Source organism: Colletotrichum graminicola (assembly GCF_000149035.1).
Source record: "Colletotrichum graminicola M1.001 genomic scaffold supercont1.20, whole genome shotgun sequence".
In the NCBI taxonomy this organism is placed as follows: Eukaryota; Fungi; Ascomycota; class Sordariomycetes; order Glomerellales; family Glomerellaceae; genus Colletotrichum; species Colletotrichum graminicola.
The window spans coordinates 469225-493389 of record NW_007361024.1 but is presented as its reverse complement, the minus strand read 5'-3'; the positions used below and the strand labels follow the sequence as shown (position 1 = coordinate 493389).

General features: G+C 51.6%; 9 protein-coding genes across 9 annotated transcripts; 4 read left to right on the top strand and 5 right to left on the bottom strand.

The window, feature by feature from the left end:
* Positions 1-633: 633 nt before the first annotated feature.
* Positions 634-2545, top strand: GLRG_05828 (carboxylesterase; the record flags this gene model as incomplete). Its single annotated transcript, XM_008096513.1, has 6 exons — positions 634-786; positions 840-947; positions 1049-1274; positions 1333-1405; positions 1464-2190; positions 2267-2545. 6 exons carry the CDS (start codon positions 634-636, stop codon positions 2543-2545), a joined length of 1566 nt encoding a protein of 521 aa, XP_008094704.1.
* An 886-nt stretch (positions 2546-3431) lies between these two features.
* GLRG_05827 (uncharacterized protein) lies at positions 3432-4787 on the top strand (the record flags this gene model as incomplete). Its single annotated transcript, XM_008096512.1, has 1 exon — positions 3432-4787. The coding sequence occupies one exon, from the start codon at positions 3432-3434 to the stop codon at positions 4785-4787; it is 1356 nt and encodes a 451-aa protein (XP_008094703.1).
* A 312-nt stretch (positions 4788-5099) lies between these two features.
* Positions 5100-6340, top strand: GLRG_05826 (metallo-beta-lactamase superfamily protein; the record flags this gene model as incomplete). The annotated part of the gene is made up of 2 exons (XM_008096511.1): positions 5100-5427; positions 5478-6340. 2 exons carry the CDS (start codon positions 5100-5102, stop codon positions 6338-6340), a joined length of 1191 nt encoding a protein of 396 aa, XP_008094702.1.
* Positions 6341-6855: 515 nt separating this feature from the next.
* On the bottom strand, positions 6856-8597 carry GLRG_05825 (major facilitator superfamily transporter; the record flags this gene model as incomplete). The annotated part of the gene is made up of 5 exons (XM_008096510.1): positions 6856-7799; positions 7858-7983; positions 8034-8206; positions 8258-8405; positions 8462-8597. 5 exons carry the CDS (start codon positions 8595-8597, stop codon positions 6856-6858), a joined length of 1527 nt encoding a protein of 508 aa, XP_008094701.1.
* A 616-nt stretch (positions 8598-9213) lies between these two features.
* GLRG_05824 (asparaginase) lies at positions 9214-10302 on the bottom strand (the record flags this gene model as incomplete). The annotated part of the gene is made up of 1 exon (XM_008096509.1): positions 9214-10302. The coding sequence occupies one exon, from the start codon at positions 10300-10302 to the stop codon at positions 9214-9216; it is 1089 nt and encodes a 362-aa protein (XP_008094700.1).
* A 676-nt stretch (positions 10303-10978) lies between these two features.
* Positions 10979-12343, bottom strand: GLRG_05823 (aminotransferase class-III; the record flags this gene model as incomplete). The annotated part of the gene is made up of 2 exons (XM_008096508.1): positions 10979-11770; positions 11849-12343. The coding sequence occupies 2 exons, from the start codon at positions 12341-12343 to the stop codon at positions 10979-10981; spliced, it is 1287 nt and encodes a 428-aa protein (XP_008094699.1).
* A 673-nt stretch (positions 12344-13016) lies between these two features.
* Positions 13017-15120, bottom strand: GLRG_05822 (major facilitator superfamily transporter; the record flags this gene model as incomplete). Its single annotated transcript, XM_008096507.1, has 5 exons — positions 13017-13612; positions 13668-14114; positions 14184-14252; positions 14306-14546; positions 14602-15120. 5 exons carry the CDS (start codon positions 15118-15120, stop codon positions 13017-13019), a joined length of 1872 nt encoding a protein of 623 aa, XP_008094698.1.
* A 4162-nt stretch (positions 15121-19282) lies between these two features.
* GLRG_05821 (catalase/peroxidase HPI) lies at positions 19283-21620 on the top strand (the record flags this gene model as incomplete). The annotated part of the gene is made up of 2 exons (XM_008096506.1): positions 19283-19612; positions 19674-21620. 2 exons carry the CDS (start codon positions 19283-19285, stop codon positions 21618-21620), a joined length of 2277 nt encoding a protein of 758 aa, XP_008094697.1.
* A 1735-nt stretch (positions 21621-23355) lies between these two features.
* On the bottom strand, positions 23356-23919 carry GLRG_05820 (acetyltransferase; the record flags this gene model as incomplete). The annotated part of the gene is made up of 1 exon (XM_008096505.1): positions 23356-23919. One exon carries the CDS (start codon positions 23917-23919, stop codon positions 23356-23358), a length of 564 nt encoding a protein of 187 aa, XP_008094696.1.
* Positions 23920-24165: the final 246 nt, after the last annotated feature.

Sequence of the window (24165 nt, the reverse complement as noted above, 5' to 3'; positions counted from 1 at the left end):
TGTTCAGTCCAGACGTCACGAGCTCGGACTATTCTGTCTACAAAACCTAAAGCGACCTACTCCTTCGTCGGTTATCGGCCCCTACTAGAGTGTCTAGAAGTCACGGTGATCCGCGTCAGAATCAAGAATTCTCGCAACTCCTCCATCAGTTGGACATAATGGGAGATTAGCATTGTTGGAGGGGAGAATTGTCTTGGCACTTTACCATGTACCTTGATATATTTCGCTTCCAGTGAAGGACATGCATGAGTGGTCCGTGGTCATAGTCTAGATGTATTGCATCCTTCTCATATCTGCATTAGTTGCATCTTCTTTTCAAAGTACAGTACTACCCGCAGCAGAAATGCCAGTCCTATCTATCCTGCAGCAAAAACGACTCATTCAACGCTCGGTCTTGCGACCTGGGCCCCACTACATTGCAGTATATTCTCACTAATTCCACGTTTCACTAGACACAGAGTGAGCGTCAGACCTCCTCTGAACCCAAGACTGTGACTGTCTGCCTCAAAACCCGCCCTACTACCCACCAGATAGTCTGCAGGGCCCCCGACCCCTTCTTCCGGTTCCCGTCTTTTCCAAATCTGCCCCAGGTTCTCAGTCTCTTGGTCTAACTGGCCTCCCGTGAACTTCGCCATGAGGGCACAAAACACCATAATCAATGTCCTGGGGATTGTGGCTTCTACGCCAAGCTTTATCGTTGCCACCCCCCTTCCTTGGACCGTCGGCCAGTCAGTTCAAACCACTAGCGGACTCATTCAGGGGCACGCTGCAACCGGCGCTGTTCAAGTTAGTATCTGGCTACCTGCGAACCGAATCTTCACTAACATGAATATCATCAGGTATCAGAATACTTGGGCATTCCTTATGCTCAACCGCCCATAGGTGCGCTGCGCTTCCAGCCTCCCGTGAAGTTCACTGGATCCTCAACCATCAACGGCTCCTCTTTTGTAAGTCAGACTTTATCTACTTTTGGGGCCCAGCGTGGAAGTTCTTGCCTTCATCAAGTAGAGAAAACACGCAATGCAAATGCTAATAGCGTCTGAACCAGGGACACCAATGCATGCAGCCGACCATTAACGCCAGCAATATTACGGTCCCCAAGGGTTTTGCAAACCTCGGGGTCCCCAATTCTGCCGCATCAGTACTCTCGGTGCTTGCCGACACTGGCTCACAGAGCGAGGACTGTCTGACATTGAATGTCTGGACTAAGCCTCAGGAGGGTGAATCCAAGAAGGCCGTACTAGTATGGATTCACGGTGGCGCATTTACAACAGGTAGGCATGCCATTATCTGGACTCCATATAAGCCATCGTAGACTGACCAAGTTTACAGGCAGTTCTCGCGTCCCAGCAAACAACGGAAAGTTCATGGCGGACCAGAATGATGTTGTTCTGGTGTCTATGAAGTAGGTCTCCATGTACGACGAAGAAGGTAAATCGACACTGCTGACGTGGGTTAACTAGCTATCGTCTCAACATCTTTGGATTCCCCGGCAACCCCAACTCTGCCCCGAACCTTGGACTTCTTGATTTTCGTATGGGTGTGCAATGGGTTCGTGACAACATCGAGAATTTCGGCGGCGACGTCAACAGAATCACCCTCTTTGGCCAGTCTGCTGGAGGCTCCTTGGTCGACTACTACTCGTACGCGTTCGCTTCTGACCCTATTGCCAATGGGTTCATAGCCATGAGTGGGACTGCCAACGGATTCGGCATCTTTACCAATCAAACCGTCAACGCGAAGTGGTTCAACATTACTTCTGCAGTTGGCTGTGGCAATTGCCAGACCGATCCCACGGCTGTCAACAACTGCATGCTCTCCAAGACCCCGGCAGAAATCCTCAATGGTGTAGCCGCGAGCGGTACTGGCACCCCAGGTGGAACCTTCTTTGCACCGGTCGTGGACGATACCCTCGTTTTCGCTGACTACAGCATGCGAACTTCTGCAAATGGAGGATACATCGTCGGCAACGATGACAACGAGGCTGGCCTATTTAAGCTTGGTGCTCCGGAACTCGACGATGCGTTTTGGACCGGGTTCAACCTTATTGGCTTCGAATGTCCTGCAGCGAGGAGGGCGACACGAGCGGCTGCCGCCGGCCTCCCAACGTGGCGTTACCGTTACTTTGGTAACTTTTCCAATTTGATCATCACCACCTCACCGCAAAGTGGCGCATGGCACACCTCGGAGGTCAGTAACGATTCTCATCTTTGTTTCGTTTATTTCAAAAACGAATGTCGAGACCTAGCATTCTAATGTCTGTTAGCTTCCTGTCTTATTCGATACGTCGCCACAGTCGCCGATCGTCAGCACGCCGCAGCAAATAGAGGTTGGGAGATACCTCCGTGGTGCCTGGGCTGCTTTCGCCAAGAACCCAACCTCCGGTCTCCTTCAGTTCAACGGCAACCAAAGCTGGCCTAACTATCAAGTTGATGGCAGCAACGTCAACCGCATTGGATTTCAGGACCAGACAGCCACAGACCTAGCCCCAGGGTTAGCCTTTGACGCATCGTGTGTCTTGGTGGGCATTCCGGTGCTACCTTAAGCGCCGTTCTCTTATATTTCATTTCTTATACAAAAACACACTGGATCACTCGTCTCACTTTCTTGATTCCCTGTCACAATAGTAACAAAGCCCATAAGTAGACGAGCTATATGAGTAAACTTTCACTTTTTTACGCGAACAAACCAATGTTTACATTCCGTGCTCTTATCCTCTCACCGCACAATAATTGCTCAACTCACACAGCTAACATAACCGGATATCAGCAAAGAGACCTATTACGATATATTCTCAATATTTGTCTGCCACCAGGCAGATTGGCTCTTTGAAAAAGTCTGAAGCTTTCGTCAGCCTCTCGGGGATTAGTCAGATACATGCACCTAGTCAGAGCCAGCCATGAGCATTGTTGGTGATAGGTTCTTTAAACGAATTCGTGATGCGGTACCAGAGTAAAATTGAAAGTTTATATGGCCTAAATGCAGACACAGCGATGTATCTCTGCAGTAAATTGTTTAGAGATTAAAGCAAGGTAGTTGTCTCTTGCTTGACGAGTCGCCGTGTCCAAGGGTGGAAGCCTCACCATTCATGGTTGAGCTCTGTAGAGAGAAAATAAAAGAATAAGAAAGTAGCAGAGAAATTAGAGAATTACAAGGTGCAACATCAGATGGTGTTTCCGGAGCGCTGAAGTTGCACGACGACTGCCAAAAGATGGGCACGAAGATCATAAGTACAGAAATCTACTGCCCATGAGTGAGGTACAGTTATCGCTGGACTTGTGGAGACAACCGGCAGAGAGAGTCGACGTCACTTGCTTAGTCATCGTATCGAAGACCGGTGAGCCGGCCTCAACCGACGCCAAGTTTTACCCATCTAATAAACCTTACTCAAGACAGCTTCACCTGTGGGGGACGATGAGCAGCAACAAACAATGACGCGACGTCGTGATGACGACACTGCAGATTACGATCCGTACACCGGCGTACTTCCCGTTCTTCCGCCTGGAACAGAGTTTCCGGACAAGAACCCGCGCAGCAACGCCGCAACAGCTGCCTCTGCCGCCGGAGTGCGTGCCTTGAGCGCCCAGGCCATCGCATTCTACTTCCGAGCCCCGGTAAAAGCATTCTTCCGGACCCGTGTCGACTACCTCGCCTACGCACGCAGTGTGCATCAGGCCCAGATCGACGCACTCGCACAGGCTGCTGCAAGAGAGCCATCGTCTAGGTTGCGGGCGACTCTCCACCAGGCATGGTTCTATCTGCGGGGCACTACCCCCGGCGTGCTCACCTCCGCCGTGAAGCAACATGGATGGAGCGTTCTGCCTAACCAAGTTCTTCCGCCGCTTATTGCAAATGTGGGTGTTGGTGCTGTACTGTACACCAGCTACCTCACAATCCTCGGCAACTTGCATGAGGAAAGTGGAAAGTCGAGAAAGACCGTCTACCCACCGCCACATCCGACGCAGACCTTCACCGCCGGGCTCCTCGCTGGAAGTCTTCAAAGTTTCATTGCAGCACCCTTGGACGCAATTCAAGCCAGATATGACCATCGTGATCTTATTACTGCCGAGGGTGGGAAACCGAGAAGCATGTGGGCTTTCAGCGCCGAGAAACTACGAGAGATAGGCATGCGCGGCATATTTGCTGGCTGGGGCCTGTCCCTTATGAAGGATAGTTTTGGTGCCGCGATATTCTTCAGTGTCTTCGAGTATGTGAAGGCTCAAGGATACCACCGCTTCGTCTCCTGGTATTACGGTGGACTGGAAGAGCATATCGTCGACTTTTTAGCCAGGAAGCGACCGCCCAAGAAAGACACATCCGACGAGGACGATAAGCAGCCACTGATCATCCGGCCTCACTATGCCATCGAGCCGTTGTTTCTGCTGCTCGGTGGTCTTAGCGCTTCGTTTGCCCAGCAGATTGTACTCCATCCGTTGACACACGTGCAAGTTGAACACTGGGATCGCCTAGAAGAATTAGACGCCAAGGCGGCTAAGCTAAGAGAATTCCGTGGGGCGAACCCGGGCCAGCGACGAGATGAATGGAGGATGTTTAGGGCCTACTACCGAGCATACAAGGAGACGTGGTCGGAATGTTGTGCTGAGGCTGCAAAGGAAGGACTGAGTGTGAGGAAATGGCTTTGGCGTGGCTTCTGGTGGAACACGATCCGCCAGGTTCCCAGTACAAGTGCTGGATTGATCATTTTTGAATTGGTTCGACGCAAGTATGGCCTGGGCAGCGAAGAGGTTCGTATTGAAGGAGATGGGTATGATATCCTGCTTAACTAGAGCATTTGGCGGGCGTGCGGGTGTTTCTAGATGGGCTTGAAGTGCTCGACCCCATTTAGCATTACAGCATCAACAAATAAACCTTCGTCCCTTCCAGTGGCTGAGCTGAGCTGTGCTGTCTGCCGTAGCGGGTTGGCTTGTGGCTTGACCCGCATATGCCTTATGCATGGCCGTGCCACCTTTCTGACATGGTTTTCCCAGTGATGACGTTGCACCCCTCCCAAGTTCATAGATAATGAAACAATCCCTCCTTCCTCTACTCTACAGGAATCATCTCGTCTAATTCAAGAGAACAAAGCACAAGTCTCAAAAATGACCAACATACCAGAATCAGACAGCGTTGTGCGTGTTAAACTTATTGACACAACGACCGCGATGGTCGGCACGGCCGAGTCGTTTGTGCAGCCGGTAATGCCAGGCCACGAAGTCATAAACTTCTGCTCCTTAGCTTTCCTTGTCGAAAACGAGAAACTCGGCAAGAAAGCCATGTTTGATCTCGGTGTCCGCAAAGACTATTGGAATCTGCCGAAAGCCGCTCAGCAAGGGGTCTTGGGTCCCGAAAGCGTCATCTTCGGGATCAGGGTCGAAAAGGGAATCGACGAGATCTTGCAAGATGGAGGCGTTGAGCCCGAGAGTATCGGTAAGAGCTCATGAGATAATAGCAACACTTCTTACTTACAAATATTGGAGATTTCTGCATCTGGTCTCATGCACATTTTGACCACAGAGGAGATGTTTCCGTTTTCCCAAAGTCGACAACCTTAGTCACAGGCCCGGGATACTTCTCGTCGAAGGGACGACCGGGGGGGCCAGACGACCCTCAGGCAGTCTCTGAGTTCGAAGGCCGGTTACTGAGAGAGGCAGATTTTGGCGGCGGGCTCATGGTGGGCAAGTTCAAAGCACAAGACTTTTTTGGCGACGGTTCTCTCTACCTCCTCGAAGCCCCTGGGCACCAACCAGAACACATCTGCGCCCTTGCGAGAACCAAACCCTCATCGGCTTCCGGCGGAGCAACTTTTGTGTTCCTCGGCGGCGATATCTGCCACTTCACAGGTGTCTTTCGCCCAACCAAAGACACTCCGTTTCCAGAAGGTATCCCGGCTTCGGCTATTACGAGACGCTTGGACTGGTCCTCAAAGGCAGCTTGTCCTTGCTCGCACTTTACGCCACATCATCCAAACGCGGAAGACGGGAACTCAGCTCGTACTACGCCGTGGTACCAGCTCCCCCGCCACGCAAAGCATCCAGTCTACACGGACCTCAGTCTGGCGATAGATTCGGTGTCAAAGATGAGGGAATTAGATGTCAAGGACAACGTCATGGTTTGCATTGCTCACGATGCAAGTCTGCTAGATGTTCTCCCCGTCTTCAACAAGCAGCCCAATGAAGACATCAATGAGTGGAAAGCCGAGGGTTGGAAGTCAACTACGTACTGGAGTTGGCTCAACGAGGTTTCCGTAGAGGGTAAGACGCCTCGACCACCTGTTGTAGAAGGGTTCTGGAGAGATGGCAAGAAGTGGGACTACGCTGCTTATCTGGAAAGCCTCAACTGAGCGCACGATATCTAGGTGGTTACTACACGCGATCCTTGGTACATTCTAAGCGCGAGAATATGGCCGAAGCTTGGAAAACAAGGGCAGAGATAGGTAGCATATTGGGTTAAGCATAACCAAGGATACTGATTCGGCACAGTGGGATGTGGCGTCATGAATCAAATTGCTCGCGTTGAGCGTATCAGTAGCTTCCTATGTAGTATCGTGTATAAAGCGGCATTAATCAGCAATTCTTTACACGGACGGAATGATTTCTTGTCGTGCGTTAGCTTAAGTGGACAGAGTGAGGATATAGAGCCTTCACCAGCAATTTACTATTGTAAATAAACCCTCATACTATTCTGATCGTAAGCCTTTTCGTTTACCATGTACCATCCGTCCCTCAAGATAACTAAGCACTCCATAAAAGTGGAATGTTGTGTCTCTGCATCGTCCAATCGAGGTTCTCGGGATTTCGCCGAATATAGTAGTGAACAGACCAGTAATTATTGTTCAGTGATCATCCGCTCATCGGATCAAAGCATCAAAATTCCATCGCCGTCTGCTTGGTTACCCTTCTCGCCCTGTCTAACGTTTTTGACCTCAACGATGCGATCATCGCCGTTCTTTCCATCGCCCGCCATTGAGGTTATCACACCACTGCTCGTCTCCTCATCTGCAGAGCCTGTGACTTTACGTTTGTCCATCTTCAAGTAATAGTACATGATCCAGGTGAACACGATCAACGCAATCGCACATCCGAGACAAAATGAAAAGCCTTTCCTATACCTTGGAGCCTCCACTGTGGGAAATGTAAGCAAAGGTGTCCAGGCAGTGGAGCTTTGCGATAGCAGATTAATGAGCACGAGAGTGAAACTGCGCTCCTCAGGACTGTCCCGCAGCAAGTTATTGACCCAGCCGTGAAAGACGGAAGACAGAGCATTTGACCAGTACATGGTGGCAAATCCGAACCATAGCCCACCTTCAGGGACCGTCCATATGGTCAGGAAGATGAGACCCATTGCATTAAGAGCCGAGCAAATCGTAATTGCCCACGCTGGGCCGAGAAACATATCCGAGGCGAAACAAGCAATCAGTGTGTACGCTATTCCTAGCGCAGGCGCAATGGTTCCCATTTCGTTAATCTTCGCCGCGCTGTACCGACCAAGACTTTTAATCCAGAGCAGGTAAGAACCGGTGGTCTTATGAATACCTGCGTTCCAGAATAGGACGTCGGTCGTAATGACGAGCCAGAATCTGAAACCGAGAAGGGTTCGGGTGATGTGGCCGAATTTCATCTTTCCGTGTACTACATGGCCGTGCTTTTCTAGGCGTTCGCGAGCGATTACAACGTCTTTCTCGTTGACGCACCATTTGTTGGGTTGGTCGACGGTGCCAGGGATGACAAAGAAACCGAGGGTGCCGACGGGGATTGTGATCAAGGCACAGATTACGTACATCCAGCGCCAGCCTTCCATGCCTGTAAAATGGAATCAGTTAGACAGGGTTCGTTCTAACTGACAATATGATGCACCAACCACGAACACCCTCTAGTGAGCTAGATGCTCCGGCTTGGATGAGACCGGCGGTTAGAGTACCAGCGCCCAGACCAGTGTAGAAGATACCTCCACGTCGAGCAATCTCGTGGCCTCGATACCAGGAGCCTAACGGCTCGTTAGCGATGAGTTGTCATAAAGTGATAGAGTCAGTGTACCAAAGACGTAATGCATCGCTGGGAAAAACGCAGCTTCAAACCAGCCGACCATGAATCTGTAAGCAGCCAACTCGGCATAGGAGTTGACACGGTATTGGAGCAGCGTGAATATACCCCACATAACGTCGCAGATCGGAATGAGGTACTGGATGGGGACATATGTCATGATGAAACTTGATCTTTAGTTAGTAAAGGTCTGGTAAGATTGCGAGCTTGGGTCCTACAGGAAGGGAATCTGGCCTAGCACCGATCCTAGGGTGAACAAGGTCTGGAGCTGGACGAGTTCGTTCCCGTAGAAGCGAAGGTCTTCCTTCAATCCCGCAACGTATGCATTGTTCAGGTTTGATTGATCAATATACTTGACCCAATACCCTTGATGGATAGTGCATCAGTTGGAGGACTCGGGCTTTTGTCACGCCGAAACATACCGAGGACCGAGTAAGGTACCAAGAGGAGATCAATCTTTGTGATCAAGCGTCTTTCTTCCTTTGTATCTTCAGAAGAGAACCATCTCCATTGCCACCATTTGTCTCCTGGTACAGACTCTTTAGAAGAAGAGGCCATGTTTGCAAGTGACTAATAAGTTGTTCTGCAGTTACAACCTGACAATCACAAACGAGGTGCAAGACAGTCAGTTTTATACAGCACGTGTATGACTGGTGTTTGTGCCGCGCACACAGCTTTCATCTATCCTAGAACCCAATAGGAAGGTTGCCCGCCATTGCGCCATTTCTACAAGAGTACAGCAAGATAGCAAGTAAGAGGAGACTTCGCAACGAGTCTCGGCAGATGGCCGACTGTTTAAAATGTGTGCTCGAGGAACTCGAGATCATCGAGGTCGGATGGAAAAGGGGGACTGCGGCGGGGGTTGGCAGATACGATATCGGTCGCACAAGACTAAAAGCCAAATACCGAAGGTAGATGACTTGTCCTGATTGCTGTTTGGGGTTCTCAACGGCATGGCCAAGCGATGTTGTGCTGAGCCCCCCACAATGGTGATAGACAGCCTTGCTTTCACGTCTTCGGATCCTTGTGTCTTATTAACCAATCCAAGTGTGTTCCGATCCGGGCAAGCCTTGCCGTAACATAATTTGGCGTGGTAAGCAGTAAATGACGGGACTAGGAAAGAGTAAGGTCGGGTCTCATCTCTCCAATCACTGACGATGCGGGACGCATCCGATTATCTTAGTTCTGCACTGCTCAGCGAAGGACTGACGTATACAGGTGGCACAGTCACGACTTCGGTCGCGTTCATCTTGCCGCCCCTGAAAGCATACGTGAAGGTCCATCCAGATCCCGCACCTCCATGTTCCCCCTTGTTGTTGACAACCACAACGCCACTCGACACTGCCGGGTATTTCTTCACCATGCGCACCACAGCGTCCCTCGCAGCCTCTTGCGGGCTCATACCTCGTCTCATACTCTCCACAGCTTGGTAGCAGGGTAGAAACCGCATCATGATGTCGCCATCACCGGTGGCGCCGCAGGCACCGACATCCCCGTCGACATAAGAACCCGACCCGGTAATCGGGCCGTCGCCGACACGCCCAGGGACTTTGAAGGAAGCACCGTTGGTCGAGGTGCCTGCCGCCATAACACCATTTGTGTCCAATGCCATCATTGAGATGGTGTCATGAGATGTCTGGGCGGAATTCGGAGCGATAAGGTCAAAGTAGTCTGGAGATCTCGAGTCAAGCTTGATGTGCGTGTAAGGACCACAGGCTGACTTTGGGTCGGGCGTGACGTTTTGCCTGTAGTTGGACTGGCAGTTGTTGCGCCGCCACTCAGCACACCTCGCAGCCGAAGCCTCTGTCGTAAGGTCCTCCACCGGGAAACCGTTTTCAATGGCGAATTCTGTTGCCAGGTCGCCAGCCAACATGGTGTGCGAGGTGTACTCCAGAACGTGCCGGGCTACGCCAATCGCGTTCTTGACGCGGCGGAGCGCCGCGACGGACCCCGACTTCATTGTCACGCCGTCCATAATCATGGCGTCGAGGGTAGTCTCGCAATGTTCGTCGGGCGAACCGCCGAAGCCAACGCTGCCGTCGCACTGGTTGGCCTCACAGGTTGCGCAGCCGATCTCGACGGCGTCAAGGGCTGAGGCGCCTTTCTTAACCAGAGCCTGATATGCTGCGTCGGTCGCAGCGGTAAACGCGCCTCCCCACGTGTTGATAACCATGGGGAGCCCCGGAGAAGACTGCGCGAGAACGACGTGCCCGGCGAGAAGGGAGAGGAGGAGTGGGGCGAAGCGGGGGACGAGACCCGGCATGGTGGGTAGCGGTTCCGGAGGCGACACCAAAGAGGTTGCTGAAAGAAGGGAGGGAAGGAGGGAGTTAACGCGTTGAGTTGCTTGGCAGCTCGGTGCAAAGAATGAATGACGATGGCGTGAGAGATCAGAGATGGAATTGGTGGATGGGATAACGACGGGAGTCTCTAATTAAGAGCACGGTCGCTCTGCTATCCGCCGCGCCGGTGCTGTTTACCCCGCGCGATAGGCTAACCCCCGATAAACAGGGGCTCAGGGCTTCTGGGGTTTATCAAATAGGTACGACGAAAATGGAGGCTGGGAAGAGATGGTTCATTACATACCACGTTACTTTCGGATTTGCCAAGCCAGCTTGGTCGTGCGTGTTTATCAACCTTCCTGTCTGAGCATTGTGGCAAGGACCCGGATAAGGCCCGAAATCGTGGGATGATTTGGGGGCTCAAACATCCCCCACCCTCCCTCTCTCTCTCTCTCACACACACACACACACAGAGAGAGAGAGAGACACACAGAATGAGTGACAGTGAAACTGGATGGGCTTGTGTAGGAACATATTCTACTCATCTCCATCTCTATATTGGGCTTTTGATTCATCTTTTGAACTCTTTCGCCGACATACTGGTACGCATCGCGCTCAAGCAGTGTAAGTGCAGAAGCTGCTTTCCATCTCTCCAAACTCTCACAAAACCTCGGCGCAGAACTCTTTGACAGCGTCAAGCACACGGCTGATGTGCTCCTCCCCGTGTGTGAGATTCAAGGCCAAGAAGCCCCGGTGGCCGACATAAATCCTCTTCGCGAGGAGGTAAAAGAAAAAGAGATCCAGAAGTTTATTCGCCAACGGTCCGTTGAAATGCACACCAATGACGCTTCCAAACCCGGTGAGTGTGACGATGGACGCATCCTTTGATGCAAAGGCTGCCGCCATATCGCTGCGGAGTTTATTGCCCAGCTCGTTGTTTCTTTCGAGAGCCTCTCTCGACAGCAGCTTCGTCGCAGCGATACCCGCCGTCATTGAAAATACGTTATTGTTCCACGTACCGGAGTGGAAGAGACTTCGCGGCGACTCCGGGTCGTACAGGTCCATGATCTCCTTGCGGCCGCCGAAAGCGCCGAACGAGAAGCCTCCGCCGAAATGTTTCCCAATAGTCGTCATGTCAGGCGTAATGCCGTGATGCTCTTGTAACCCGCCATATTTGAGCCTTGACGTGATGACCTCGTCGAAAATGAGGACGGCGCCGACCCGAGTCGCTTCGTCTCTTAGAAAGTTCAGGAACTCTCTTGACCCCTCGAACATCCCGGCGGCACCTTGCATTGGCTCCACAATGATGACGCCGATATCGTCGGTGATTTTAGGCCGGGTAAACTCAATGTCATTGTACCGACCGTAGATGAATTCATGGGGCAAAATGAGGGGATTCCCATGTGAGAAGGAGAGGGTTCCGCCGTGGTAACCATTCTCACAAACCAGAATCTGGTTAACATTTATGTGTAAGTAAGGGATCTCGTTCGAATCTAGGACGCAAGATATCTCTTTTCTTGTGTCACTTACCTTTCTTCGCCCGTTAAAATGCAAAGCTGTAGCGATCGCCATCGTATTGGCCTCCGTCCCTGAGTTACAAAACCTGATGGCATCGATGCTGGGGAACCTCTCCACGAGCAATGCACCCAGTTCGCCCTCCTTGGGCGTCGGTCCACCCAGCGTGAATCCGGTCTTCGTTACGCTCTCGACAGCAGCGATGATTTCCGGATGCGAATGACCAAACATTCCGGCGCAGTATTCAGATACGAAATCCAGGTACTCGTGGCCGTCCATCGACGTCAGGTGGCAGTCGTGGCCTCCCAAGAAAGCCAGTGGGAAAGGTTGGTAATGAAGAACAGACCTGGTCGTCCCGCCTGGTAATGACCCCGAGGCGCTCTTGTTGACTTGATGCGATTTTTCATTTTCTGCAACATACTTCTTGATGTAATCATTGAGTTGCTGCCCGATTTTAGACGCTGATAGGTCCGTTCCAGCGGGAGGGCAAGGTTTGGCTGTCACCTCCATTTGTTGGTTCTTAGACTTGCAGTTGGTTTCTTAGTAACTTAGTGTTGGTTCAGGGCGATATAAAAACCCGCGAGTGGGACGATTGGCTTTATTCATATGCCTTTCCCGCGGGAAAGCTGTGACCTGTGCCGTTGTAATGCCAGATAAGATGGACCCCGCTCGGGTATGTATGCGGTATCCGGACGGAGTCTTCTGCCACATAACGCTCGGAAAAGCTGACTGGTCGGAAAGCCGAAGCCCCATCATTCGCGCTAGGATAGAGACGTTACTGCTCTCAGGTATTCATAAGTCCTCGGGCAATATTGATTCTAAGCCAATTCGACTTAAAACAATAGTCCGCGATCAGTCGCCGAGGTGAAAGACGTTGATCCCAGGCCGCTGTTCAGTGCGTCAACCTACAACACAATTCAGTGTCGCTTGCATTATCAATGGGAAGTGAAAACTAACCAATGGTATTACACGAATCCCATGAGACCCATACGATGCAGCCATGCAGCTCTTCGTGTAGAAGACAAGGGCTGTGTTGGACAAGTTCAACTTTTGAGGTTGATTAGTACCTACTTGACTTGAGTGCAAAATGCCGTTTTGTCTATTCGTGCAGATAAATCCGGAAGTGCTCTATTGCCAACGAATCGTGTTAGTTTCCCTCGCTTTTCCTTGATTCAAACTGCGACTAGCCACCCATTGCCTTGTCTTCTCTAGCTCTCTCATCAGCTCCCATTCTCTTTGCCCTCCACCCTTGGCCCCAATACCAATGGGCCACCGCCAGAGGGCCGGCTGCAACTGTAACGAGTGCCAGCCCCAAAAAAGTAGCACCAGGTCCATTCGACTCGATCAACTTCTCTACAAGTGCAACGCCGACAGCTCCGAGTCCACATCTGACAAGGTTGTTGATGGCAGTGGCGCTGGCACCCTTTCCTGGGCAAATATCGGTGACGAGGGTCTGGTTCAGAGCAAAAATGGCGTTGCTCGTTGCGGCGATCAAGAATTGTAGTACGAGAGGTAGGGCGATCCAGCCCCGCCGGGAAGTCAAGGAGGAAAAGTTGAGAGACATGCCGTAGCCCGCAGTGGCGGCGACGAAGGCAAGAGAAATCCATGGCAACCGCCGTAGGCGGGCCTGCTCTATTGGGAAGTCGGCAGGTAGGTTGCCCCCCGAAAATTTCTTGGAAGTGTCGCATTTGTAAGATGCTTTGTATGCCTCCTCAACCGAAAGATAGTCTCGCGTCATCGTCTTGCCAGCAATAGCTGAGCCAATTATCGTTCCGAGTCCTTGTAAGAACCTGTCAGCAATGATGCTATCTCCGCCAATTCACGTTCAACATACCGTTAGGTAGAAAGGCAAGACCAATTTCGAGATCGCTGAGGTTGAAACGCTGCTTAAAAAGAACAGTGGTGCTTGACGTGACCATACTCCATACAGTGTACACCACGCCGCCGAAGAGAAGGTTGATTAAAATGTCTCTTTGAATCAGCAGCCGCAGCGGCTCGAAAAAGGTCATTAGTGTAATCTTTTCCCGCTGAATGGGCTCTTCGGGGTCCTCCAAGTAACTAGGCTCTTTCTTCAGATATAAAATTAGCGGCTTATAGACGCCCTCCAGTCGCAGCGATCCGTTTCCGGCAATGGTACGCATAGTCTCGGGAAGAAGGACAACAATAATCAGCGTGACGATGGAAGATATTATCAAAAGGAAGATAAAGATGGATCGGAAACCGAAGTAGTTTGTAAGCAATCCGCCGAGCACGGGTCCGATAGCAATGCCGAAGTTTCTTACTGCAAAGAAAGGTTCGCATTAGCCAACCTGACATCGAATGACGTGAAGCCGGGTATGATACAACTTACTCGCCTGGTATAAGCTGACGAACGCCCCCCTATCTGCTGGGGGGGAGATGTCCTGGATCACGCCATTACCTGTTGGATGCGGTTATAACCAGTTCAAGATGGGGCCACAGTAGTCAACTCACCAATGCTAACAGTCGAGGCGCTTCCAGCTGCTTGCAAGCCTCTAAAAAGCAGCAGGACCGCAAAATTTGGCGAAATGCTGAGGCCAATGTTGGAAAATATGTATACTGCAAAGGATGCCATGTATATGGGCCTTCTTCCTAGAGTATCTGATATCGATCCCCAGATCAAGGGTGAGATACCTTGAATTACAAGATATGAAGTGATGGTCAAGGCTACCATCTCGTGGCTTACTTTCAGGTCCTGGAAGAGTTTGTTTGGCATTGGATCAGATACTCGAAAGGTTGGGTGGGCCTACCTGGGAGATGGTGTCCAGTGCTGGAAAGTAGATGTTGGAGGAAAGCCCCGAGAACAGCCCAGCAGCACCAATGATGAGAATGACAAACCACTTCTGTCTCCTTGAAAAGACATGATAGGGCGATTCTATCTCCAACCGAGCCTCCAAATCCCTACGGTACGAATCATCGAACGGGTTTCGATTTCCGTCGGGAACCTGCGTCGGCAAGCATGGATCGATAGAGGGGCTGCAGAATTCGGCGCCATGGCTATCATCGCCCCGTGATATCGGAGGCAAAGACGGTGTCCTAGCTAGGAACCCCCCTGATGAAGCGGCGCTTCCTGTACTGGGACTACCAAAGTGGGAAATTGTTTGGCTCTTGGAGGAGGCTCGCGTGGGAGATATGTACTCGTTTTCGTAGCCGCCCTGGAACAGTTCTACTTCGCTCGTCAGGAGCCGGAGACTGCCCGACGCTGCCGAAGACAGGGTGCGGCGTAAACTATGTAGTGGTCGAGGCGGCGGCCGGTTGTAAGCGGCCATCTTCATTGGTATTCTTGGGTCCCGTCGGTCCACGGATGCATGGTACTCGGGAGGAATACGTAGGATCTTAGCTGGATATAATAATCATGTAATTATGACCCTGCAACCAACAGCACCGCCGGGAGACTGACTGATTATACCCAACACCACTGATGAAAGACGATTGATCACGCCGAATTCTACTTCCACGCGGCCCTGTAAGGCGATTCTATATAACGGATACCATCTGATATGCAGACACGCTAAACGAATCACTGCAAACCCTATCAAAGGCAGAGCATCATGTTCCTGCGGAAAATTTCCATTCCTGGCCTCCCGTAGAGCCCAGATATAGCAGGCGATGGTATGTAGGATTGGATGGTAGTCAAGGTTCTGGTCAAAGTCAGCTCGGATCGTATCGCAAATGGCCTTGCTTGAGCGCTGTCTGAAACCGCCTGGGGCATCGCCTCATGTTAAAGCGTCTGTTCCCCCTTGAGCACCGTATCATGTCAGGGCAGTTGAAAGCTTCAAGATTTCAAGGGCAGACACTGCCTCGTATGTGCCATATAGAGCAGAAGTCTCCTTTAACAGGTTTCCCTCGGACGCAAACTCCAGTCCACTTTTCGCCCGAGGTTCTGTGATTGATGGCCTCGGCGCTGAAGGCGTTAAACCGCATTTCCAAGGTGGCAAGGCGTTTTTTTCCGGCGACTTAATTAAAGCCAGGTTTCTGACATTACCAACAAGCTCACATGGTAATATAGCACACCGAATCTGTGAGGCAGTGTTCCCCCATTCAGACACTGAGAGAAGAGCCTCAGCCCTCAGCTTACCTATGTGAAGTCTGGCTCACATCCTTTTAAAACTATACAGACGTAAGCGGATGGTTTTATAAGAACAGTTAAAGAATGAAACATCTCAGAACGGGATAGTTCGTCTATCGTTGGTGGGGAGAGACACCTTCCAAGTTAAGCCTTGACATCCTTCCCTCATTATCTGTTACAGTAGTAGGTCAAAGGTCTAGCAACAGCAAGAAGAACAACCTAATTAGGAGTCATAGAAGGGACCTATCAGTTTAGGGTCACTTGTTAGGTGCCACAACAGGGCACCAGGGGGCGCTAGGGTAGGGCTAGACATAGATAAAATATTAACCTAGGGCTATATAAAAAAAGAGTTCTATAAGAATCCTAGGGGATAAAAGGGGTAGATAGGAACAATTATTATAATTAAACCCTAACTATACTAATTATCAACTCCTTTACTTCATACTATTATAGCCTTTAATATTACTTTATAGTGCACTACTGAAGGACGTGTCTTACCACCTTACTGTTGCTGTTGATTGGGCTATCCTTGTTGCTGTTGCTAGACTTTTAACCTAGTACTATAGTATCACAGGGGTGGTGATCTAGGTCGTTTGGGTGACGAATAATAGGGGCTAAGTGAGTAGTCTCTGTGATGCGTGAAGAAAAGAAGCCATCGCGGCTTGCTTTGATGAAGGTGGGTCAACTACCTACTGCCCGGGTGGTGCAGTGGGACAGTGGTGGGCTGTATCGGAGGTAAGCCCGTTATCGGCGATAGCGATGTCCAACATGGCTATTACTTGTGGTCGGATCTGATCCTGGCAGTAGATCGGTGTCTTCTCCGTTGCCCTGTGGTTTTACCACTGCCACGGCTATCAGACCCTGCCTGATTCAGCCACTGGCAATGAGAAGAACAGCAGATCATTGATGTCGTCGATTTCGTTCTCAATGGTAGTGGGTGGCGAAACGTCGATGCCGTTGAAAATTCAGACATTGGAGGGGACCCTTGAATGCAAGCGGGTAATATGTTGACTGCGGTAGGCGGAAGCCTTCGAGAAGCAGCCCGAGTCGAAATCACGAAACCGGCAAGATCCATCATCCAACGAGAAATAGAGTCGATGCATGTGCAGCACATAATTAATCACGGTGAATGGTAAGGCCAGAGATTTAGATAGAGACGGGGGAGGGGAAGGGGGGAGGACTGGCGATGTTTCGCTCGAAGCCCGGAATTGCCAAGACCGTGGGGAAAGTTCTGGCGGGAGTCTCAAAGGCGAGAGTAGATGAAGCTGGTCTGATACTTGACACTTGAGAAAAAGAGAATGGGCTATATGAGAGAGCGTCTGTGTGATAATGTTCCAAGAGTTGATGTGGTGGGGTATCAATGCTCCGTACGCCAAGCTTCCGTCTTCTTGTTGAGTGTGCACAAAGGCCGGACGGCCGAAGAGTGGCGATGTTGGCTACGATGGTCCTCGAAGAATCACGTCTTTGAGGTGCTAGGTATTTTACTAGGTATCGCGATTTGCCCCGTACCTGAGGAGTACCGGTATGCCGGTGACCGGGATGAACAAAAAGATGTCGTCTCGCCTTCCACAGTGCAGTGGACGACGGAAGGTGGGGGGGGTGCGTGACGTCGTGCACTTCGTGAGAAGCCCCACCCCCGGTCGGGTCCCATTCTCATGCAGTCGCGTATATATAGTTTAGGAAGGAAGAAGATGGTAAGAGACTGGGGGATGGCATGGGAAGGAGCAAAAACAGCGTGTCACCCCCTTCTTACTGCAGAAGAAACGGCTGAGGGAAGACCGATTGCGGGGGTGGCTCGACCAATGGAGAATTGCTCATTCCAATTGACTGATAGAAAGTCGCAACAAGCCACTGGAGAAGGAGGAGACACTGTGCATGCCTTTAGTTGCATAGGGTTGCATCGTGGAAGGCTCGGAGCTTTGCGCACACTCCGGTCCCGCCTGGCCGATGCCACTGGCCTAGGTATTGTTGCTTATCCCGCCAGTTTCAATTGGACGCAAGGGTCGCTTAAGTGCTCTGCTGTTGTTGTCGATCAGCAGAACTGCTACCTATTGTTGCTTCTTCCCCGGCCTGGGCTGTCTCCAATTCGTACTATACCGGTAAGTCGTGAGTGGATGCATGTACCTATTACACTGTACTTACCGTGCTTACCTATCTGCCTTAGGTAAGCACGTCTCGTAAGTACAATATAGATGCCGTACCTCCCGACCTTACCGGGGACCGCCTTGTAGCAGTACCTCAGTACCTGAGTCTCTCCCCAGATAGCTCCAGAGACACAAGGGTCGGTCAATGGTCCTCCCCGCACGGCATTATGACTCAGGTGGTCTTCCCTACCACCAGCCTACATACCGGTAGTACCCAGCTACATACCTACCTCCTCCATTCTCTCTTGCTTGGTGCTTGCTTGCTCGCCAGTGGAAACATGGTCCTTGATACCAAGCCGCTAGCTACCTAGAGCTGGTCACGCAAGTTCACGGTATTGTTGCATCTTTTGAAACTGTGAAGTTAACGCACCAAGGTGGAGTGGCAACCCCTCTGAACCTCTGCTAGGATCTCCTCGAAACCATCTGAATGTCCGCGTCATAGCAGCCAAGAGCCTTAGTAAGGCCTTACCAGCTCGATCTCTTAACGCTGCGAGAACTGGCCTCAGGGCCTTCATCGATTGTGGCCACCACTATTAGACCGTAGCCACTAGCTCCCCAAAGCTGGCCGGCGTGGTCGCGTCTTTTCTCGCTAACAGAGCGACTTCTTTTCTTTGAACTTGGTGGGGGATGAGGCAAAATCTCAAACACGCAGCCCAGGTACACTAACTGCATAGGTCGTATGTTTTGCCTGCGTTCTCGAACAAGTTCCAAAGGACCCTGATGTACATCGTATACAGACACATACTTCTCGCCTCCCATCATTTGTCATACCAAATATCGTCCCGGGCTACTATCGGCCAACCCCTCCCCCACCCACTCATCCACGATCAGTTCGGCATAGCTCTGGCTGTCACAGGTCAGTGCAACATGAAAAGAAAGGAGATGGGAGCGCACTGTGATTCTTACTATGCACCCTCGGCCCTCGATCACACAGCACACCCCCCTCCAGCCGCCAACAGGATTTCGGCCATTGGTCATGCAGTCCATGAGGGGTCGGAGTCGGGGAAGGAGGAGACCGTGGCATAAAACGCGGGGTCGCTTCCTCCCCGTTGCCGAGGGCTCTTGCCAAAATACTTTTTCCTCGTCTAGCTTCCCCCTTCTCTCTCTCTATACGACTTTACGAACGATTGACGATTTTGGGCAAAAGGCATCAATTTCATCCCATATACTCCTCAAAGAAAGCTATCCAGCACCAAAGACAGCATACAGTCAATCACCATGGCCGAAGAGAAGTGCCCCTTCATCCGGACCATGAACACCGGCGGTGGCGGCACCAAGAATCGCGACTGGTGGCCCAACTCGCTCAGGCTCAACATCCTCCGCCAGCACACTCCCGTCACCAACCCGCTGGGCGGGGACTTCGACTATGTCTCCGCTTTCAAGGGTCTTGACTACGACGCCATCAAGAAGGACCTCACAGCCTTGATGACTGACTCCCAGGAATGGTGGCCCGCTGACTTTGGCCACTACGGTGGTTTCTTCATCCGCATGGCGTGGCACAGCGCTGGCACTTACCGTGTCCACGACGGACGCGGCGGTGGTGGCGAGGTACGTTGGCCTGCCTTGTTGCTCATTCACCAGCCATCTTTCTAACCACCTTCTCCTACAGGGCCAGCAACGATTTGCTCCTCTTAACAGCTGGCCGGACAATGTCAGTCTCGATAAGGCCCGCCGCCTTCTGTGGCCCATTAAGCAAAAGTACGGCAACAAGATCTCTTGGGCCGATCTCATGATTCTGACTGGCAATGTCGCGCTCGAGTCCATGGGCTTTAAGACCGCCGGTTTCTCTGGTGGTCGCCCAGACACTTGGGAGGCCGACGAGTCTGTCTACTGGGGTGGCGAGACCACTTGGCTGGGCAACGATGTTCGCTACTCCCATGGACACCGCGGTAAAGCCGATTCGGGCGTCGTGGATGGCTCTCAGTCCACAAAGTCTGACATCCACTCTCGCGATCTTGAGTCACCCCTCGGTGCTGCTCACATGGGTCTCATCTACGTGAACCCCGAAGGCCCTGACGGCAATCCTGATCCGGTTGCTGCCGCCAGAGACATCCGTATCACTTTTGGTCGTATGGCTATGAACGACGAAGAGACTGTCGCTCTCATTGCTGGTGGTCACTCCTTCGGCAAGACCCACGGCGCTGCTCCCGATAGCAATGTCGGCCCTGAGCCCGAGGCTGCTGGTCTCGAGGCACAGGGTCTTGGCTGGCACAACAAGCACGGCTCCGGAAAGGGCCCCGATACCATCACCAGCGGCCTCGAGGTGACCTGGACCGCCACGCCCACCAAGTGGAGCAACAAGTACTTCGAGTATCTCTTCAAGTTTGACTGGGAGCTTACTAAGAGCCCTGCTGGCGCAAACCAGTGGGTGGCGAAGAATGCCGAGCCCATCATCCCCGATGCCTACGACCCCAACAAGAAGCATTTGCCTACAATGCTGACAACTGACTTGTCGCTGCGCTTCGACCCCGAGTATGAGAAGATTTCGAGACGCTTCCTCGAGAACCCGGATCAGTTTGCCGACGCCTTTGCCAAGGCTTGGTTCAAGCTGACACACCGTGACATGGGCCCGCGCTCCCGCTACGTCGGGCCTGAGGTTCCTTCCGAAGAATTCATCTGGCAGGACCCCATTCCCACCCCCAACCATCCTCTCGTCAATGAACAGGATGCTGCGTCTCTGAAGAAGGAGATCCTTGGCACCGGCATCGACCCCTCTAAGCTCATCTCAACTGCTTGGGCTTCTGCATCTACCTTCCGCGGCAGCGACAAGCGTGGTGGTGCCAACGGCGCCCGCATCCGCCTGGCACCCCAGAAGGATTGGGAGGTGAACAATCCCAGGCAGCTTGCTGAGGTTCTCAAGGCTCTCGAGAGCGTTCAACAGAAATTCAACAGCTCTGCGAGTGGTGGCAAGAAGATCTCGCTGGCTGACCTCATTGTCTTGGCCGGTGCTGCTGGTGTGGAGCAGGCCGCAAGGAACGCTGGCTACGATATCACCGTTCCCTTCACTCCCGGCCGTGGTGATGCTTCCCAGGAGCAGACTGATATCGAGTCTGTCGACCACCTTCAGCCCTTCGCCGACGGCTTCCGTAACTACGGCAAGTCGACTGACCGTGCGAAGACGGAGCACTACCTTGTTGACCGCGCCCACCTGCTCACTCTCACCGCCCCTGAGCTCACCGTTCTGCTCGGCGGTCTGCGCGTGCTGAACACCAACTTCGACGGGTCGTCAACTGGTGTTTTTACTAGCCGCCCTGGGGCCCTGACCACCGACTTCTTCGTCAACCTGCTTGACATGGGTAACGAGTGGAAGGCTACCAGCAACGAGGATGTGTACGAGGGCTACGACCGCAAGTCAGGCAGTAAGAAGTTTACCGCTAGCCGTGTCGATCTCATCTTCGGTTCTCACGCCGAGCTCCGCGCCGTGGCTGAGATCTACGCCCAGGCCGACGCTGGACAAAAGTTTGTCAACGACTTTGTCACTACCTGGAACAAGGTCATGAACTTGGATCGTTTCGACCTCAAGAACAACAGTGGCAGCGTAGCCAGCCGTCTTTAAATAAGATGAAAACGGTGAGAGAAAAGGGAGATCGAGTCATGAGAAATGAGAGACTGTAAATTTCGCGCATGGATATGTCCGTTGTTGTCTTGTATATCTTCAGATAGGATTATTCATTCAAGTTTGATGACAAAATTCTGGCTTTTATCCAGTGACTGAAGCAATGTGCATGGCTCGTCGGTGTGGCATCTGCATCAAGCTGCCAACCATGTATCCCACCCCTCGCCCCAATGCCACAGCCAGCCACAGCCAAGTCTCGTACCCAGTTGTTCACGCCTTGGTGACCAATGCTAACTAAAGCAGGCCGGACCAGCGTCGTGTGCGGCGACACATTAGTAATGCGGTTTACTCAACTGACTCTTAGAGGGCTTATGGGCGTACAAATTCCTGGGGATCATGCGTTGCCGCGAGGAATTGAACATTACCTGATACCACACATTTGTTGAATCACGGTTTATCTGAGCTGCCCAGAGCCCGTCACAGCTTTCTTGGTTTTATCAACTCAATTACATGGGTGCTTGGGTGGCTTCGTATATGCCCCCCAAGGCCTAATGAATCCAGGGTTGTAAAGCAACTCGCACAGCCCGCAACTCATTGCACCTTGTGACGTACCGATATTATGGCTTCATTCAAGTGACCACGTATACTAGGTTTCAACGTTAACAGGGTTTTTGTATCATTTTCTCCACTCAGTAGGAGAATTGTTCGTGATGTGCTTGTGGTTCGGGAATGGGAAACGCGAAGTCTTGTGTTCCACTCACTAACCAGGTACATGCGTTGGTCATACTGCCTTGTAGCATATATCAAGCTTTAGAAGCTTCAACCGCACCTCTACTATGCTCTGGTGTGTGCTCTAACTTGTGGCAATGTCCAAGTCGTCCTTGGCCATTTGCCTAGCGTCCCGGAAGAGTTGTTCCTCGCCCGCCCCGGAATATCGAGGACATCATGTGATAGCAAAGTGCGCCCTATGTATGCCATTTTATTGTTGGAATTCAAGATGGCCATGACTTTGACATGTTCTGCGGCTTTGTTGCGTGTGACGAACTGACCCTTGGGCATATCCGCCTACCTGATATGGCCCGGGGCTGTAGTGCCTATTAAGAACGGGGGACCTGTTTCTGAACTCGAATTCAGGAGCCAGATGGCAGATGCTTCATGCTCTCAAATAGTGCGACTAGTTTTCATTTATAGGTTGGGTCTTTAGTTAGAATTTTCCTCATGTATCGTCTCGCTCTATATGGACATGCAGAACACTTTCCCGACGCAAACATTGATTCTATGAAAATCATCCAGTCATCTCAGACACATTCGCGCAGGTAAGTAGCCGTTGTAGTATTCGCCTAAATCGCCGCCCCTGACACTGATATTTGGGATCAGGTGACGCTGCAGGTAACTGTATAGTTAGGTTATCGGGATTTTGCGGGAGGCACGGAAGCATTGGGGTCTCTGTATCGAACTCTATCAATTTTGGAGCTCGATCTGCTTATTCGGTCATCTTGAGATTGCTAATGTTACGATCTAAGATGCTTTTTGACGGTTGACGGCTGACGATGTGATCCAATCAATAGCTGAGAGAAAACTACAAGCCAACTACAGACTAACTGCTGCAGACATGCTAAGCTTTACATGTCAATTCTTACTTGTTTTGCGTTCCCATTCTCACAAAGTTGGCCCCGTGATTTACCGCCATGCGTACACCCTTTTGATGCCTAGGGGTCGTGTCTCGTAGCGACTCTTAGCTTCGTCGAACCACGAGCTCCTCAGCTAGAGTATCCTTTTCTAGCTCAACAAAGCACAAGTCCTTTGGCAAATTCAGTTGAGGTAATTGATCAACTGGGAACGGAGAGGTTTCGCCCGACTTCTTGTACCCGCAGCGTTCGTACCACGCGATGAGCTTCTCGCGCGACGAAAGCGCATTCAGCCCGAAAGTCCTTAAGTTCCAGTTCCGGGCAAAGTCCTCGGCGTAGGCGAGGACCCGGCGCCCGATGCCTCCGCACTGCTGTTCCGGGTCAACGGAAAGCATGGCAAAACGAGCAAGGTTGTCGTTGCATTTGATGATCCCAATCGATCCTAGGAGCACACCATTTTCGTCCGAGGCCATGATGATCGCTGCGTCGGGGTTGTTGATAGTTTTCAAGACTTCCTCGACAGAGTATTGGAACGATCGTCCGAGTTCCATGTCCGCCGTCCAGTCTGCCCGGCTGTCTTCTGCGCGAAAGGCGGCTTGCACGAGTTGTTGAATTTTCGGGGCATCCTCCGGCTTTGCGACCCGGAAGTTGAGGGGTATGATGTTCGCCATGCTTCCTGTTCTAGAGTAATAGGCCTTGTATTGTCGGTATGTGATTTCTAGTTGCGGTTAGTGGATCGATACAGCTAAATATCGACTGGAGTTGTTTAAAGTCGTATGGAAAATCTTTAGAGCCACTTAGTGAGTGACATGGACCAAAGGCGCATCATGTAAGGGGAAGGGCGCCAGCGACCCACAAATGATAATCATAAGCCTGGTTCTGCCTAAACAGAGTGGAGTGAAATTACTATGGACATG